Source organism: Macaca fascicularis, chromosome X (genome assembly GCF_037993035.2).
Source record: "Macaca fascicularis isolate 582-1 chromosome X, T2T-MFA8v1.1".
Taxonomy (NCBI): Eukaryota; Metazoa; Chordata; class Mammalia; order Primates; family Cercopithecidae; genus Macaca; species Macaca fascicularis.
This window is the reverse complement of record NC_088395.1, coordinates 79413649-79431226: the sequence shown is the minus strand read 5'-3', so window position 1 is coordinate 79431226 and position 17578 is coordinate 79413649. Positions and strand designations below refer to the sequence as shown.

Genomic DNA, 17578 nt, shown 5'->3' with positions numbered 1-17578 from the left:
AACATCCGCCTCCCAAGTTCAAGTGATTCTCCTGCCTCAGCCTTCCAAGTAGCTGGGATTACAGGTGCCCGCCACCATGCCTGGCTAACTTTTGTATTTTTAGTAGAGACGGGGTTTTACCATGTTGGCCAGGCTGGTCTCGAACTCCTGACCTCGTGATCCGCCCACCTTGGCCTCCCTCCCAAAGTGCTGGGATTACAGGCATGAGCCACTGCAACCAGCCTAGAATCTATCCTATATAACACTCGTACAAGTACACAAGGATATATATTCAAGGATGTTCACTACGTTATAATTTGTGGTGGCAAAACAACAATTAGAAGCACTGTAATGTGTATAAACAAGAATGGTAGAATTATGTATATTGTATCATAGCTAAAAAGAAAAGGTAGACTTTCAGCTTCCAGCTGTGGTGAAATAGCTTGTATTGGGCTGTCATACTAAGAATAACTGGAATGGCTAGATTTTAAAAATGAAGGTGAGTGAAGGCTTCAGAGAGTAATTACAACAGCCAGAACTTGAGAAACTAAAACCTTGGACAGAAGAGACACTCAAAGAATAAACTCGCTCTTCTCTGTGCAGCTTACCTTTGAGGCGTTTGCTGATTCTTAAGTTTTGCTTGCATGAAGTAAGGGGCCAAGAAACTAAGCAGAAAGTCTCACTGTTTTACGGAGACAAAAATTGCATTTCAGGACCTTCCTATATGGAAGGGACTGTGATAAACACCTTGTGCTTTCAATAGAAACCCCTAAAGAGTGGACTATACCTTAGGAGTAAGGAAAAGCCATAAATAGACAAGTTCTTAGAAAGCCTCAAACACAAATCCTAAATCAGTCTTCTCAATTCCTGATTGGGCTAAGAAGATTTACTTATACTGTATCTGCCTGCTAAAATAAACTGAATCTTCTCTGGAGGGAAATAATATCATCCAGAGCCTCTACAATTCTTTATACACTGTATTCAGCATTGGAAAAAATATAACAAGACATGACTTAGAAAACCATGACTTGTTATTAATTGGTAAATTAATAAAATTAATAAAAGACAAAAGAAAAAATAATCAAAACAGACACACAGACTTCTATTCAACATAGCATTTTTTTTTTTTTTGAGACAAGGTCTCACTGTATTGCCCAGGCTGGTCACAAACTCTTGTGCTCAAGGGATCCTCCCACCTTAGTCTCTGGGACAACAGGTACACACCATCACAGTCGGCCAGCACTGGAAGTTCTAGCCAGAGCAGTTAGACAAGAAAAAGAAATACAAGACATCCAAATTCACAAAGAAAAATTAAAATGATCTCCATTCACAGATGACATGGTTTTATTTTAAAAAAAAAAAAAAAAAAAAAAACCTGTGAGAACTAATAAACAAATTCAGCAAACTTGTAGGATACAGAATCAGCACACAAAAGTCAGTTGCATTTTTATACACTAAAAATGAATGATTTGACAAGGAATTTAAGAAAACAGTTCTATTTATAATAGCATCAAAAAGAATAAAATACTTCAGAATAGGCTTAACCAAGGAGGTGAAAGACTTGTACACTGAAAATGGAAAAACATTGCTAAAAGAAATAGAGAAGATACAAATAAATGGAAAGACATGCTGTCTTTGTGGGTTAGAAGACATAATATTGTTAAGATGCCAGTACGACCCAAAGCTATTCAACAGATTCTATGCAAGCCCTATCAAGAGCCCAAATGACGATTTTTGAAAAATAGAAAAATTTGTTCTAAAATTTATATGGAATCTCAAGGGACCCTGAATAGCCAAGATGAGGATGTGGAGACACGAAGACTCTTGTGTACTGTGGATGGGAATGCAAAATGGGTCAGCCCCTATGGAAAACAGTATGGCTGTCCCTCAAACAAATTAAACATAGTATTACTATATGATCCAGCAATTACACTTCTGAGTATATATCCAAAAGAAGTGAAAATAGGAACTTGAACAGACATTTTCTTTTTCTTTCTTTTTTTTTTTTTAATTATACTTTAAGTTCTAGGGTACATACATGTGCACAACGTGCAGGTTTGTTACATATGTATACATGTGCCATGTTGGTGTGCTGCACCCATTAACTCGTCATTTACATTAGATATATCTCTTAATGCTATCCCACCCCCACCCTAAGATAGGACCCGGTGTGTGATGATCCCTTTCCTGTGTCCAAGTGATCTCATTTGAACAGACATTTTCTACATCAATGTGCAGCATTGCCCACAATAGCCAAAAAGTGGAAACAACCCAAATGTCCATCAATGAATGGATAAACAGTATGCAATGTATACACAAAATGTATACCCAAAATGGAATATTATTAAGCCTTTAAAAGGAAGGAAATTCTGACATATGCTACATGTAGATGAACCTCGAAGACTATGCTAAATGAAATAAGCTAGTTACAAAAGGAAAAATATTGTATTATTCCATTTATATGAGATACCAAATTCATAGAGATACAAAGTACAACGGTGGTTGCCAGAGGCTGGGAAACAGGGGACATGAAAAGTTACTGTTCAATGAATAGAGTTTCAGTTTGGGAAGATGAAAGAGTTCTGGAGATAGTTGGTGGTGATGTTTGCACAATGTTGTAAATGTCCTTAATGCCACTGAACTTAAGGTTGTTAAAATAGTAAATGGTAAATTTTATGTTGTATATATTTTACAGTATTAAATAGAAACAAAAAGGAAGGAATAGTGGAAAAACCTGGTTGTGACATCAATCTCAGGTAAAATGTGTGCTTTACAGAGTGAACCCTGGAATATGACCAAGGCTTTGACAATTCTCTGGTGCAGCAACACTAAAACTGACATATTTGATAAGTATAACACTTAGGTAAAGCAAATGAAAAAAATTAAATTCCCAAGAAAAATGTGTTCTAGTCAAAAAATAAAAAAGTAGTAGTCCTGTCAGTACTGACATGAAAGCATATTTAGTATGTGTTTTGGGGGAAAAAGCTTTAGAACAATATAAACAGTGTTATCCTATGATATTAAAGAAAAATATGTGTGTGAATAAACTATTTTCTTATCATAAGAGATATTGATTTTATAACTCCCTTTTGGAAGACGAAAAGAAATTCAGCTACGTTTAACATAGACATCAATTATAGGATGGATTCCAATTTCAGAATGCTAAACTGTAAAAAGAAGACAACTTAAATTCAAGGAAATACAGTGGATGTGTATATGTCTATATGTATATACATGCATTGTGTATGTATATGTGTGTGTATATATATATGTAAAAATGTTTGCTGATTTGATTTGTGCTCTAGAAATATCTTTATCATTTCTCAATTCTGTATCAGGATGCAACAATAGAATGAAACTCAGTGGACGACCCTACAGACACATGGGAGTGCTTGGAACTTCAAAACTCTATGACATTCGGAAAACTATCTTTACTTTCACTCCACAGGTGGGTGAAATAAGCTTGAATGTGCATTGAGATGAATGGAAATAAAAGAAAAACATTGGAGAAGTAAAGCATTTACTGGAGTTGGGATAAGTGTCAAAGAGTTCCACCAGGCCTTGCACGTAACTTACTCAGTGAATACTTATAGAGCTGAACTGAATTGAGCTTCCAGCACAGAGTTTCACTAAGTGATTGTAACTGCCAAAAGTACCCGTGGGTATTGCAGAAACTAAGGATGTTACAAATGCTAGAGTACTTACAAAAGTAATCCTTACTTTTAAAAGTTAAAAATCAAACTGTATGTGTCCTTTATAAACAAAATACAACCTTTTTTATTCAGCTACTGAATTATCTTTTCTTTGTTTGGAGGAAGGGCCCTTTTTACATTCATAGAAATCTTCAGTGTCCTCTTCTAAACAAAAATGTCAGTCCTCTTAGCTGTTACTAAACACGTTGTTAGCCTGATGTTTATTAGCTACATGATAATAACAAACCTGATTATCTGTGTTTATGGGGAGGAGAAACTATTTTCTGGAAAGAAAGCTTAAACTCCCCATTTGTCATCTTACATTTGAAATAGTGCAGCTGAGGTAGGAATAGACAAAAGAGTAATGGACCATAGATTCTGTTTCTGAGTTTGCCATTTGCTAGCCATATGATTTTGCTAATCTACATATCATCTCTTAGCCTAATTTTTCATCTATTAAAAGAAGAAAAACCCTCACTGGGGGGTTATAGGATTAAATAAAATTATATACTTGAATATACTTTGTAAACTGTAGCATACCGTAAAAATGTCGGAAATCATTATATGTGCCAGTTAACCACCAGATACCTTGGAATGTATTAGACATTAAATTTGGGGGTATCATTGCCCTGTGACACCTTGGATACTCTTCTGAATATGTGAGTAGTTTAAAATATTACTTGATAATTGTGAGAGTAAATTATTCTGAGCTATTATTTTTATTTGTCTCAGTTTATAGACCAGCAACAGTTCTACCTGGCTCTGGACAACAAGATGATAGTGGAAATGCTTAGAACAGACCTCTCCTACCTCTGTAGCCGTTGGAGGATGACAGGCCAGCCCACCATCACCTTCCCCGTCTCACACAGCATGCTTGGTAAGGGCTGCATGAGGCAAGGAATGAATGTGTTTTGGAAATAAGTCATAGATTTAGCCCTTCAACATCTTGGTGTTTCTAGAGAATTACTTCTTATAATTTATTCTTTCAGCGGTATTTATTGGCTCCTATTTTATGCCAAGCACTTTTCTAAGCACTGGGGACACATGGAGTGAATAAGGCAGATGAGATTTTTGTTCTCGTGGAGCTTATGCTTTAGAAGGTGAAGACAGACTATATGTAATACATAAATCAACACACAATAATTTCAGAGCTATAATTGAATAGTTTTCACATAGTTTGAGAGCTATAATTCAAAAAATGTAGCAGAGGATAACCTAAAACTTGGTTGGTGGTTACTTTAGCTAATTAGTTTCTAGGTCAATTTTCAGAAACTTTATTCATACAATTATTTTTAAAGACAATAATACTGTATCTGCATATTTCTTACTCCAGTGGTACATCAAGATTTTATAGATAATTTCCCAGGCTGCTTCTTCCAAAGCCTGTCTAACTGAAGCTGTAAAATCTGGTAGGGGAAAAAGCCAAAAGGCTTTTGGTTTATGTTTCCTCTTTTTTTTTTTTTTTTTTTTTTTGACTGGATTTCCTGACATTGCTTACTTGAAACTGGGTGAAAGGTTTTATTATTCTCTCAGTTCCTGGAGGACTAGAGCCAATACTGAAGCGACTGCTTCCTTTCTGTGTTTTCTCCTGTTGCTTCCAAAGGCCTATTTGTACTGCCAAAGTACATAGAATTCCTTTTCATTAAAGAAAAATTCCTTATTGTAAATCATTCAAAATCCAGACTGTTAGGGATTTTGGTCACATCTCAAAAGTGCTTCAATATCACAGGATTTGAGGAAGTAGGGTAGTCTTTCTTCTCTTTGTCTTTCTTCATTACTTAAGACAATTAACACAAGTACCCATTTAAAAACTACTATATTTGCAGAATTGTCTTCAGAAAGTATAACGTCTAATTGGAGACGAAAAGCTAATATGCAAGAATGATAGAAACAATTTTAAGACAATATATAAAGAATTACTAAACCATTAGATCGGTATTTTACAGAGAAGGCGATCCAGTTGACAAAGAAAATTTCTCAACTGAGGTAGGACTTAACTAGGTTTTTTGGAATGGATAGTATTCAGATGACAGGAGGGAAGAAGGAAAGGTACTGTAAGTGAGGAGGAAAATACCGTGAGTGAGGCCTAGAGGCAAGAATGAACTTGACCTGTGAGAGGAGAATGAAGTGACTCACCTGAATAGAGTGGAGTTTGTGTGTTGGAGTATAATTATAAGCAGAATGGGAAAAGTAAGGTAGGGTTCGATAATGAAGACCTTGAAAATAAGCAAAGATATTTAATATAGATTTCTCTCAGAAGTCTGAAACTATCAAAAGGTTTTGAGCAAGGAGTGATATGATAAAAAGGTGTTTGGGGACTATTGATGACAGTACACATTGTAGTGAGGAGAGACTGATGTCTCCACATATGAGGTGAAGAGAAGGTACACTGGATTGGAGGTAATAAAAGTAGAATGGAAAAGAAAGATATGAGTCATTTTAAGCAACACCCAAGTCAGGTATTGGCTAACTAGATACAAGGGATGAATTAAGATAGCTATAACAAAATACCAAAAACTGGGTAATTTATAAACAATAGAATTTTATTTTGTACTATTCTGGAAGCTAGGAGGTCCAAGATCAAGGTGCTGGCAGGTTTGGTGTCTGGGAAGGACCTGAAATCTCTCCTTCTAAGATGGTGCCTTGCTGCTTCATCTTCTGCAGCAGACACACATGTGTTCTTACATTGTAGAAGGGACAGAAAAGAAGTAAACCCACTCTCTTAAGCCCTTTTATAAGGGCCCTGATCCCATCCATGATGCCTCCACACTCATGACTTAATCACCCTAGAGGGCCTACTTCTTAATGCTATCACATTGGTGATTAAGTTTCAACAAATGAATTTAGGGGTACATTCAGATCATAGCACTAGGTAAATGTTGCTGCATTGATAGAATCAGGGACATTTTATACGAAGAAGCCAGTTACAAAGGGACATAAGCTTGTAGTGACAAAGAGATTTCAGAATTGAAATACCTGAGAATTGGGATGAGATACATAGCCACAGCTTGGGAAGCAGAATAAAACTAAAGATCTAGGCCTAAATCAGGCATTTTTGGTACTTGATATGTGGTCACATAACAAAAACAACAGTGACAATAGCAATAATAACTGTAATATTTACTGAATACTTTCTCTGTGCCAGGCACTGAACTAAGTGCTTTCAATAAATTATTTTGAAATCTCTATAACACTCTTATTCAGGTAGGTACTCATTATCCAAAGTCACAAAGCTAGTAAGTGATAGAGCCAGGCCTCAAACCAGATCTTTCAGTCCCTGAAGCCCACATTACCAACAGCAGTGTGTTTTTGCCAGTGAAAATTTTGTGCTGGTGAAAAGAGAACAAACATTAGTGATCACATTGAAATGTGGATTAGTTAAATTCTCATGTTAAAGACAAAGATTCCTGTAATACATAAAAGAGCAAAAATAATACATAAATGGCATACAGGTGGATGCTATTTACAATAGATATCTCTAAAATAAAATCATACAGAAAGATGGAAGAAAGGAATATGTAAAGATATATCATGTAAATGCTGACAAGAAAGCAGTGGTAGCAGTATTGATATGAAAAATAGCAAATAAAATTCAAGGCAAAAATCAGTAAATGGGATAAGTAGGATATTTTATATTGATAAATAGTATACCAACATGATATAACATGTATAAACTTTTATGTACTGAGTAATGTGAATTAAATGTATAAAGCAAGTATTTAGGAAAATTTAGGGACAATATGACAAAACTATTATATATTCATGATGGGAAACAACAACATACTTCTATCAGAATGTCACAGATCAATTATACAAAATAATTAAAGACATAGAGGAGTAACAAACTTGGTTTTTGTGTTTATGGGTGTATATATAACCATGTATCCAAAAAGGCAGAACACACAAAGAATGTTTATGTTTAAAAAGTAGAAATCATACAAACGATATTGCCAGATATGTGACATAAAACTAATTAACACAGAAGAGTTAAAAAAGAATCTAACTATAAAGGAATTAAATTTTTCCCAAATAATTATTAGATTAAAGAGAAAGTCAAATTTGAAATTACATGCTTCTTAGAAATGAAAAATGATACCACTACTTATAATCTGTGAGATTTGGTCAAAGTCATATTTAGAAAATTTGATATCCTTACATACTTTTACTTTTAAAAAATGACTTTTGGTTTTGAGACAAGATGGCATAGACTCACTTCTCCCTATTCCTCCTGCTAAGTGCAGCTAAAAATCCTTGACGTTTTATGTAAAACAAACATAAGAAAACTCTGAAAGTTGGAAAGAAGGCAGATCAGCTAGGGACTTTAGGACCTGAAGAATAGCAGAGCAGTAAATATCCTGGGCCTTATATATCCTGGACTGGAAGCTAGAGAAACTGACATCTCAGAAATGCAAAAAGGAAAAAAAAAACAAAAAACAAAAAATGGAAAAACAGATTTTTTAAAAGACCCAAGAAAAATCTGCTTTGTCTAGCTGAAGGAACAGGAAAGGAGCAACCTAGAGAGACAGAAAACTTTTAGACCCTATTTTACTTGGCCCCACTTATGCCCCTGTGAGCAGAGACTGAGTGGGGACTCTTCCACGCTTGCACAGCTCTGAAGAGGCATCCCTCTCCCTCTTAGGAGTAGTATCAGAGAAGGGCTAGTGGGGAGCTGAAACTTTCATCCTTGCCCAAAAGTAGAGGAGCTCCTCCCCCTTCAGCCAGTGTGGTGTCAGTGATCAACAGATATCAACAAATGTTGGAGTTATGCAAAGATTTTAAGGCAGTTGTCATAAAAACACTTAAACACACAATTACAATCACACTTGAAACTAAAGACAAAGTAGAATGCACGTCTTAGCAAACAAACTGAAGATATAAAGAACTGAATGGAAGTTTTAGGACTGAAAAAATATAATAACTGAGATGGACAGCTCACTAGATAGGCCCAGTAGCAGAATGGAGACAACAGAGTGAACTTGAAGACAGAACTATAGAAATGACCCATTCTGAACAATACAGTAAAAAAAAAAAAAAGAAAGAAAAAGAAAAAGAAAAAATATGAACAGAGCCTCAAAGACCTGTAGGACTAATAACCAAAGATTTAACATTTTTAACATTCATGTTAAAAAGATCTAACATTCATGTTATAAAAGTTTCAGAAAGAGGAGAAAAAGTATGGGAGAAAAACAGAAAAAGCATTCCAACTAATAATGACTGAAAAATTGGTAAAAGACATAAACCTACAAATTTAAAAAAAAAATGAGAAAATCTCAAACATGATAAACCTGAAGAAATCCATGTCAAAACACATAATAATAAAGTTCTTGAACATTAAAGAAGAAATATCTTGAAAGTGGCCAAAAAGAAACAATACCATGTCTATAAGCAACAAACAGTTAGAATGACAGCAAAATTCTCATCAGAAACCATGGAGACCAGAGGGAAGTGACACAACATTTTTTGAGTACTGAAAAAAAAAAGATTTTTAAACCAAGAATTTTGCCCTGTCCAGTGTACTTCAAGAATAAAAGAAAAAAGACATTCTCCGATGAAGGAAAGCTAAGTGAATTTGTCTCCAGGGGATCTGCCCTGAAAGAATGGTTTGAAGGAAGTTCTTGAAACAGAAAGGAAATAATAATAGATGGAATCTTGAAACATCAAAAACTAAAAATAGAAGGAGTGAAAATATGACTAGATACAATAGACTTTCTCCACTTCAATTTTCTTTCTTTCCTTCTTTATTTTTTCTTTCTTTCTCTCTCTTTCTCTTTTTCTTTCTTTCTCTCTTTCTCTCTTTTCTTTCTTTCCCTTTCTTTCTTTCTTTCTTTCTGTCTGTCTTTCTGTCTTTCTTTCTTTCTTCTTTCCTTCTTTTCTTTCTTTTATTTACTTTTCTTTCTTTTGATACAGAGTCTCTCTCTGTCACCCAGCCTGGAGTGCAATGGCGCGATCTCAGCTTACTGCAACCTCCACCTTCTGGGTTCAAGTGATTCTCCTGCCTCAGCCTCCCCAGTAGCTGGGATTACAGGGGTGCACCACCATGCCCAGCTAATTTTTTATATTTTTTTAGTAGAGACGGGTTTCGCCATGTTTGCCAGGCTGGTCTCAAACTCCTTCCACTTCAGTTTTCTAAATTATGCTTGACAAGCATTGCTTAATGTAGTTATTAAAGTATGTAGAAGAAATATTCAAGGCAAGTATATTATAAATGGGCAAAAGTAAGGACCTTAATGGGAGATAAGATTCTATACATAACTTTAATTGGTATAACGCTGATACTAGTAAATAGTGATATATGTATCATGTTTGTATATATAAGACAATGCCTAGAGTAACCATTAAAAAACTTATAGAAGGAGATAACAGTCAAACCCAGTATAGGTAAATCAAAATGACATTTGAAAAAATTTAAAAGTAACCCACAAGAAGGCAGGAAGAAGAAAATAGAGAAATGAAGAACAGAGGTACAAATAGAAAACAATAAAATGGCAGACTTAATCCTAACATATCAATAATTACTTTAAATTTAAATAGCCTAAATACATCAGTTCAAAAATAACAATATACGTAGACTGAAAAGAAAAGGAAGGAAAAAGATATACCATGTAAACATTAATTTTAAAAAGCAGAAGTAGCTACATTAATATCTGGTGAAGTAGAATTCAGAGTAAAGAAAAAAATAATAAAAATGTTAGGAATGACAAAGGAGATATAGCAACAGAAATAGAGGAGACTTTAAACACTATAAAAGAATACCAACTACAATTTTGTACATCTAGATAAAATTGACAGATTTCCTAGAAAAGTAAGAATACAAGTATAAGCTGAATAGAAACATTTATAAAAGTGTATGAGAAAAACTATAAAACTATTGAAGACAATAAAATATTTTAATTAGTAGAGAGATACACCATGTTCCTAGATGTAAATAGTTAATATTGAGAAATTACCCACTCTCATTATATCAATTCAGGCAATTCCCAATAATAACAAAAACATAAATTTTTACGAACAAGCTGAACCTCGATTTCATATGGAAGAGAAAATGTAAATGAATAACCAAATTTTTAAAAGAAAGTGAAAGATCTATTGTAATTAAAGTAATAATAAAGATAGAATTTCAAATACAGACAAAATGTAAATATAAATACATTTGGGAAAATAATTCATTTAGGCTTGCTACTTTACTTTTCTTTGCAAAAATACATTCTAAATAGATTAAAGAGCTAACCATAAAAAATAAACCTGTGAGAGTCTTAGAAAAAAATATGGGAGATTGGGCGGGGTGGCTCAAGCCTATAATCCCAGCACTTTGGGAGGTCAAGGCGGGCGGATCACTTGAGGTCAGGAGTTTGAGACCACCCTGGCCAACATCATGAAACCCCATCTCTACTAAAGATACAAAAATTAGCCAGGTGTGGTGGCACGTGCCTGTAGTCCCAGCTACTTGGGAGGCTGAGGCAGAAGAATCACTTGAACCCGGGAGGCAGAGGTTGCAGTGAGCTAAGATTGCACCACTGCACTCCAGCCTGAACAACAGAGCCAGACTCCATCTCAAAAAACAAAAACAAAAACAAAAAAATATATATATATGAGAGAATATTTTTGTTATCTTAGGTTGAAGAGAGCTGTCCTTTGCAAGACACAAAAATAAAACACTGTCAGATTTAAAAACATGAAAATTAAAATAAATCTTTTATATCAAAAGTACTGTGGATGAGGTTGAAAGAAAAATAATAAACTAGATAAAGTATTTGTCATATATATAAGAATGAAAAGGGTAATATCCCCAAAAAACAAAGAACTCTTGAAAGTCAACTGAAAAAAGATAAACTACCTAATGGAAAAATGGGAAAAGGACATGATCAGGCAATTCATAAAAGAAATACAGATTTTTAGTAAATACATGAAAATATGCATAATCTTATTGGCAATAAAATTAAAGCAATATCTTCTTGTTTTACCTGTCAGATTAAGAAAAATTTAAAAGATCATTGCCCGTTGTTAAAAGTGTAGGAAAAAGTCACTTTCTATACTGTTGATGGAAATATAATTGGCACAACCCTTATAGTGGGCAATTTGGCAATCTCTGTAAATTTACTTAGTGTTTCATTTGCCCTAAGAGTTCTACTTGTAAGAATTTAACCTAAGGATATAATAGAATAAGTGCATTAAGATGTTGGTACAATGGTCTTCATTACAGTGTTGATTATAATATAAAACAGTCTAAATTTACTAGGAATTATTTTTAGCTATTACAAAGGTTAAGTTAGAAAGCAGATCATGAAAGAGTATGTGTAGTATGATTCCTTCCACATAAAATCAGATAATTGTTAGCTTTCTAGATATTTTTATGCCTATACACAGACATATATGCCAAGGTTCTTTATATGAGATAATGTCTATAAAACGTTTAGCACAGTGCTTGGCACATAACATTCAACAAGTAGTGGCTACTGGTATTATCAGCATTCAGTAGTCATTCAGTGTTCTGCCATCAGGCACTGTGCTAAGTACTTCTGACAAATAAGATAATGCTGACAAATAAGATAATGCCTTTGAGGAAATCTGTCTATCAGTCATCATCCCTTACCATTTGCCCATTCTTCAGTGTTGTTGGCTCTCAGATGAATTGTTAAAATCAGGGTGGTCAATGAGGAGTGTCTCATTTGTACTGTAACCACCAGAATGTTGATTTGAAATAATTACAAGATTTCCCCCTACTTCAGAGTTAAAACCACAAAGATTGTTTTAAAATTCTGTTCATTTCAAGATGAAGATGGAACAAGCTTGAATTCAAGTATCCTGGCAGCACTCCGAAAAATGCAAGATGGCTATTTTGGTGGGGCAAGGTAAGTGACCTCTATACACTCTTTAGTGAAATGAAATGAAATTAGGGGGCTGGGTACAGTAGTGGCATACCTGTGGTGCCTTTCTGTGTATGATAGTCCCTCCTTATCTACAGTTTCACTTTCCGATATTTCAGTTACCCATGGTTAACCTGTAGTTTGCAAATAGGTGAGTACAGTACAATAGGATATTTTGAGAGAGAAAAAGAGACTGCGTTCATATAACTTTTAATATAGTATATTGTTATAATTGTTCTGTTTCATTATTTTAAGCTCTTACTATGCTTAATTTATAAATTAAACTATGTCATAGGTATGTATGTATAAGAAAAAACACAGTGTGTGTGTGTGTATACATATATATATATATAAAGTTCAGTACTATCTGCAGTTTCAAGAATCCACAAGGGGGGTTTTGGAACATATCCTGTAGGAGTAAGTGGGGACTAACTGTATCTTCAATAACATAATCCCATCCTACTCAGAGGAGCTAACGTTTGATAGACTGAATCAAGGAATTTAATGTTGTAGAGGAAGGTTGGAAGTTTTTCCTACCCTGTTCTTTGCCTAGATCTCAAAGGATCAGAAAACCTGTTTTGTTTTGTTTTTCTAATGCCTATTAGATTATTTGATTCTAGCTGCTTTTCTTTTCTTTTCCCCCCAAGTTTTTATTTTGAAAAATTTCCAGCTTACAGAAATTTGCAAGAATACTGCTGAACACCCATATACCCTTTTTCAAGATTCACCTATTATTAACATTTTGTCCCACTGTGCATTCTCTATTTCTTCCCTTCCCTCCCTTCCTGCCTTTCCCCCCTTCCTTTCTCTCTTCCTCCCTACGTCCTCCCATATACATATGTATGCATATACACACACATGTACATACTACATATACTGTGTGTTATGTATATGTATATACATATATGTACACACATATACACACATGCTTTTTTGCTAAAATAATTAGCCATAGACATCATAACTCTTCAACCCTAAATACTTAACTTGTTGTTGTTGTTGTTGTCTAAGAACAAGTACATTCTTACATATAACTGTAATATAATCATCACACTTAGATTGGGAGGCCAAGGCGGGCAGATCACTTGAAGCCAGGAGTTCAAGATTAGTCCGGCCAACATGGCAAAAACCTGTCTCTACAAAAAATATAAAAGTTAGCCAGGCGTGCTGGTGCATACCTGTAATCCTAGCTACTCGGGAGGCTGAGACATGAGAATCACTTGAACCTGGGAGGCGGAAGTTGCAGTGAGCCAGGATTGCACCACTGCACTCCAGCCTGGGAGACCATGGAAAACAGTTTCGAGATTTCTCAAACAACTTAAAATAGAACTACCATTCTACCCAGCCATCCCATTACTGGATATATATCCAAAAGAATATAAATCATTATACCATAGAGACACTTACGTGCATATGTTCATCACAGCACTAGACACAATAGCAAAGACAAAGATGGGCATCAACCTAGATGCCCATCTATGGTGGACTTGTTAAAGGAAATGTGGCACGTGGACTTGTTAAAGGAAATGTGGCACGTAAGGCACCATGGAATACTACACTGCCATAAGAAAGAACAAAATCATGTCCTTTGCAGCAACATGAATGCATATAGAGGCCATTATCCTAAGCAAATTAACACTGGAACAGAAAACCAAATACCACATACCACATGTTCTCACTTATAAGTGGGAACTAAACATTGAGTAGACATGGACACAAAGAAGGAAACAGTAGACACCAGGACCTTCCTGAGGGTGGAGGGCAAGAGGTAGGTGAGGACTACAAAACTACCTATTGGATACTATGCTTACTATGGGTGACGAAATAATTTGTACACCAAACCCCTGTGACACGCAATTTACCCATGTAACAAATCTGCACATGTACCCCTGAGCCTAAAATGAAAGTTGGAAATAAATAAAGTCGAAGGAAAAATAAAAAGTTACCCAATTATCCCAATAATGTTTTATCATGCTGTTTTCCCACCAATCCAGGATCCAATCAGAGATCACATGTTAGCACTTAGTTGTTATATCTCTTTGGTATCTTTGAATCTAGAAGGGTTCTCCAGCCTTTTGTCAATCTTTCGTGACAGTTTTCATTACATTTTTGAAGAATGCAAGTCAGTTATTTTGCAGAATATCTCACAATTTGGATTTGTCTGGTTGTTTCTCATGATTAGATTTAGGCTATATGTTTTTGGCAGGAATACTACCTGTGTGATATTGGGTCCTTGTTTTAAATTAGGATCTTTAAGATGGAGAGCACCTTTTCAATGGTTAGGAGAGGCACAAGATGGAAATAAAGATTTTATTACTTACAGGTCCTGTGGGTGGGGTACACAGAATACCTGGAGGCCACACACACTGATGTCAGGGAGTACGTGGAGAGAGAAAAAGAGAGACCCATGGGCCAGTGCCTTTATTGAGGTCCAGGGCATTATCCAAACAGATATTCCTTGGGGAGTTTTAATTGATGGGTTTAAAGCAAGCAGGCATGACTTCCTGGAGGTCACACTGTGACTTGAGAGGTGGTCACTGTGGCATATTGGCATAGTTCATGTAGGATGTGAGGATCAGTAAGGCTAGTCGAATAGATCATATTTAGCTGTCCCTTAGGGAGGTGGTTACCAAGAGGAAGTTGTGTAAGGCAGATATGTGGACTGACCACAGTGAGGAACTGAGAGAGGTGTACAACTGGAAACTGTCAAAGATGACTGAACTCTGCTTCTGGTATGAGAAAGTTAAGCTTATATTCAAAATAGATGCCAGGGAAACATACAATTGTAAGAATTTACTACAGTCCCTTTCAGTGCATCATATCAGGAGGCACATGAGATTTGTTTGTGACGTTATTGGGTGATGATAACCTTGATCACTTGTTTAAGGTGTTGAACCTGGTATCTGCCAGGTTGCTGCATATCCTCTCTCCAACAGTGTTTGATCAAATCATATTAGCTTCCATTGATCCTTGCATGAATTCACTTATTACTAATGGAGTTATTAAATTGTATTTCTATCATTCTGGGTACATTTATTGGTGGAAATTCTTTTGTTAAAAAAGAGCTTTCCCTTCCTCCCTTTTATTTTGTAGTTTAGTATCAGCACAGATTCATGGATTATTATTTTATTTAATATGCCATGATCCATTTCTGTCATTATTTCAATATTTTAATTATCCAAGGTGTGGCCACTGATACCCCCTTCAAGTTGGCCTCTTTAGAAATTTGGTAATGCTGACTTTGCTTTTGGGTTTTGTAATTGTCTTCATAAGTAGGAGACAATATGGCTTACAGTCTACTATAATTTACAAAATTGTCAAGTACCATCCTTTATGTTCCAATGGCCTTTGGGTATTTTTTTAAATGATGTGATGGGTTTGTGATGATTTATCTTCATTCTCTCCAGGCTTCTCCAGTAACCAATGCAAATTTTTACCAGATATTTGGCATAGTTAGCAACGTAATATATGGCAGTAGAAGAGAGCAAAACTGGTCTGCTGGTGGATTGTTAATCCATAATTGTAACCTTTATTAATACAGTCCCCCAGCCATTTAAGATGTATACCATGCCTAGGAGTGCTGTAAAATTTTGTTTTTACAAACTTTATATTAATGTATGCACATTAGTAATCCCCCAACAAAACATGTTAGGTGTCCTTTTATCACTAACATTGTGTTGTTTAAAAAGGATCACCCCTGATTTTCTGTTTTCTATCCTCCTGTAATTTTTAGGGTTCAAACAGGTAAATTGTCAGAGTTTTTAACAACATCTTGTTGCACACACTTGAGCTTCATGGACCCTGGACCTGAGGGTAAGCTGTACAGTGAAGATTATGATGACAACTATGATTACCTGGAATCTGCCAACTGGATGAATGATTATGATTCAACCAGTCGTGGTAAGGAGGCTTCATAAAGCACTGGCCTGGCTGGACAAAACTACAAAATATTGTTTAGCACCATCCTTAATAATTTACGCTGCCAGCAGTCTCACAGTGTTCTGTCCTCACTCCTGTTTAATACACCTAGATCTCTACTTTTGTTTGGCTTTACTTTTCCTCCCTCTACTTACCTTTGGTTTCTGGTCTAATATTCCGGTGGTAATTGTGGAGTATGGAGTTGGACTGTCCCTTACTAAGATTGGGGAAGATTCCTCTCCCAGGCATTTGAAGTGACTGGTGATTTTGACATGGGAAGAAGCAGTGGTGAGTGACAGATGTTTAATCAAGTGTGAAGTAGGAAAATAATACATATACAATAGGGCTTTTTGACATTAAAAAGCATAAAAATATGAAATTTAATGAGTCCTTTTATATAATATTAGAGGAGCATATCAGAGTCTGTGCGGAGGTCTGTGTAGTTTGAAAAAGGCTATTCAGTATGCCTGTTATTTTCGTAGTACAAACTAGGCAAATACAACTAAGTCAAACTCTAACTGGCTTCTAGGAATACAAAGGTGATATAGTGAGAAAGCATTGCAGGGGCGTGAATTGAAAGTGACTGAGCAACACTACCCTACAGTGTTAAAATACTGACTTAGGCAGAGCAGGCATTATGTTGCTTGAATCTCATACAAAGAAGGGCCAATAAGAAAGAATTATTTGTCTAGCCCTCTAAAACATGATTTGCCTGCTTTCATTGTCTGGGTATTTGACTGTTAGCCTGTAACTTAAGGCAGCCAATTTCTTTGTCTTAAGAGTGGTATGTTGGAGAAAAGAAAAAAAATAAATTTTCGGTCCTCAGTGAGGTCAGCCAGCACAATCTCATATAATAGGGCAACACATTAGCAGTCAGAAGGACTATTTTCTTTTTGGGGCCCGATATTTACTCACTAGGCACCACTTCATTTATTCTGTATTTGTTTTTGTAAGATCTAAAACAGTTGAATTTCTTTGTTGGAAAAGTACATTAAATACAAGGCTATTTACTGTTATCAATAACAACCAAAGTCATGATGTCTTGGCATAAAATACTTTGAAAATTAAATGAGAAGATCATATATTGAGATTGTTTGCTATTCTATAGGTAGTTGTGATTTTTAT

At 35.4% G+C, this 17578-nt stretch overlaps 1 protein-coding gene across 6 annotated transcripts in view; it reads left to right on the top strand.

The window, feature by feature from the left end:
• PHKA1 (phosphorylase kinase regulatory subunit alpha 1) overlaps positions 1-17578 on the top strand; it is a 130559-nt gene that overhangs the window by 69784 nt on the left and 43197 nt on the right. For all 6 annotated transcript variants that reach the window (XM_045384155.2, XM_045384154.2, XM_045384153.2 and 3 more), the window contains exons 15-18: positions 3318-3427; positions 4404-4548; positions 12442-12520; positions 16269-16435. In XM_045384155.2, the coding sequence (XP_045240090.1) occupies positions 3318-3427; positions 4404-4548; positions 12442-12520; positions 16269-16435 (501 nt within the window). The remainder of the gene's footprint in view (positions 1-3317; positions 3428-4403; positions 4549-12441; positions 12521-16268; positions 16436-17578) is intronic.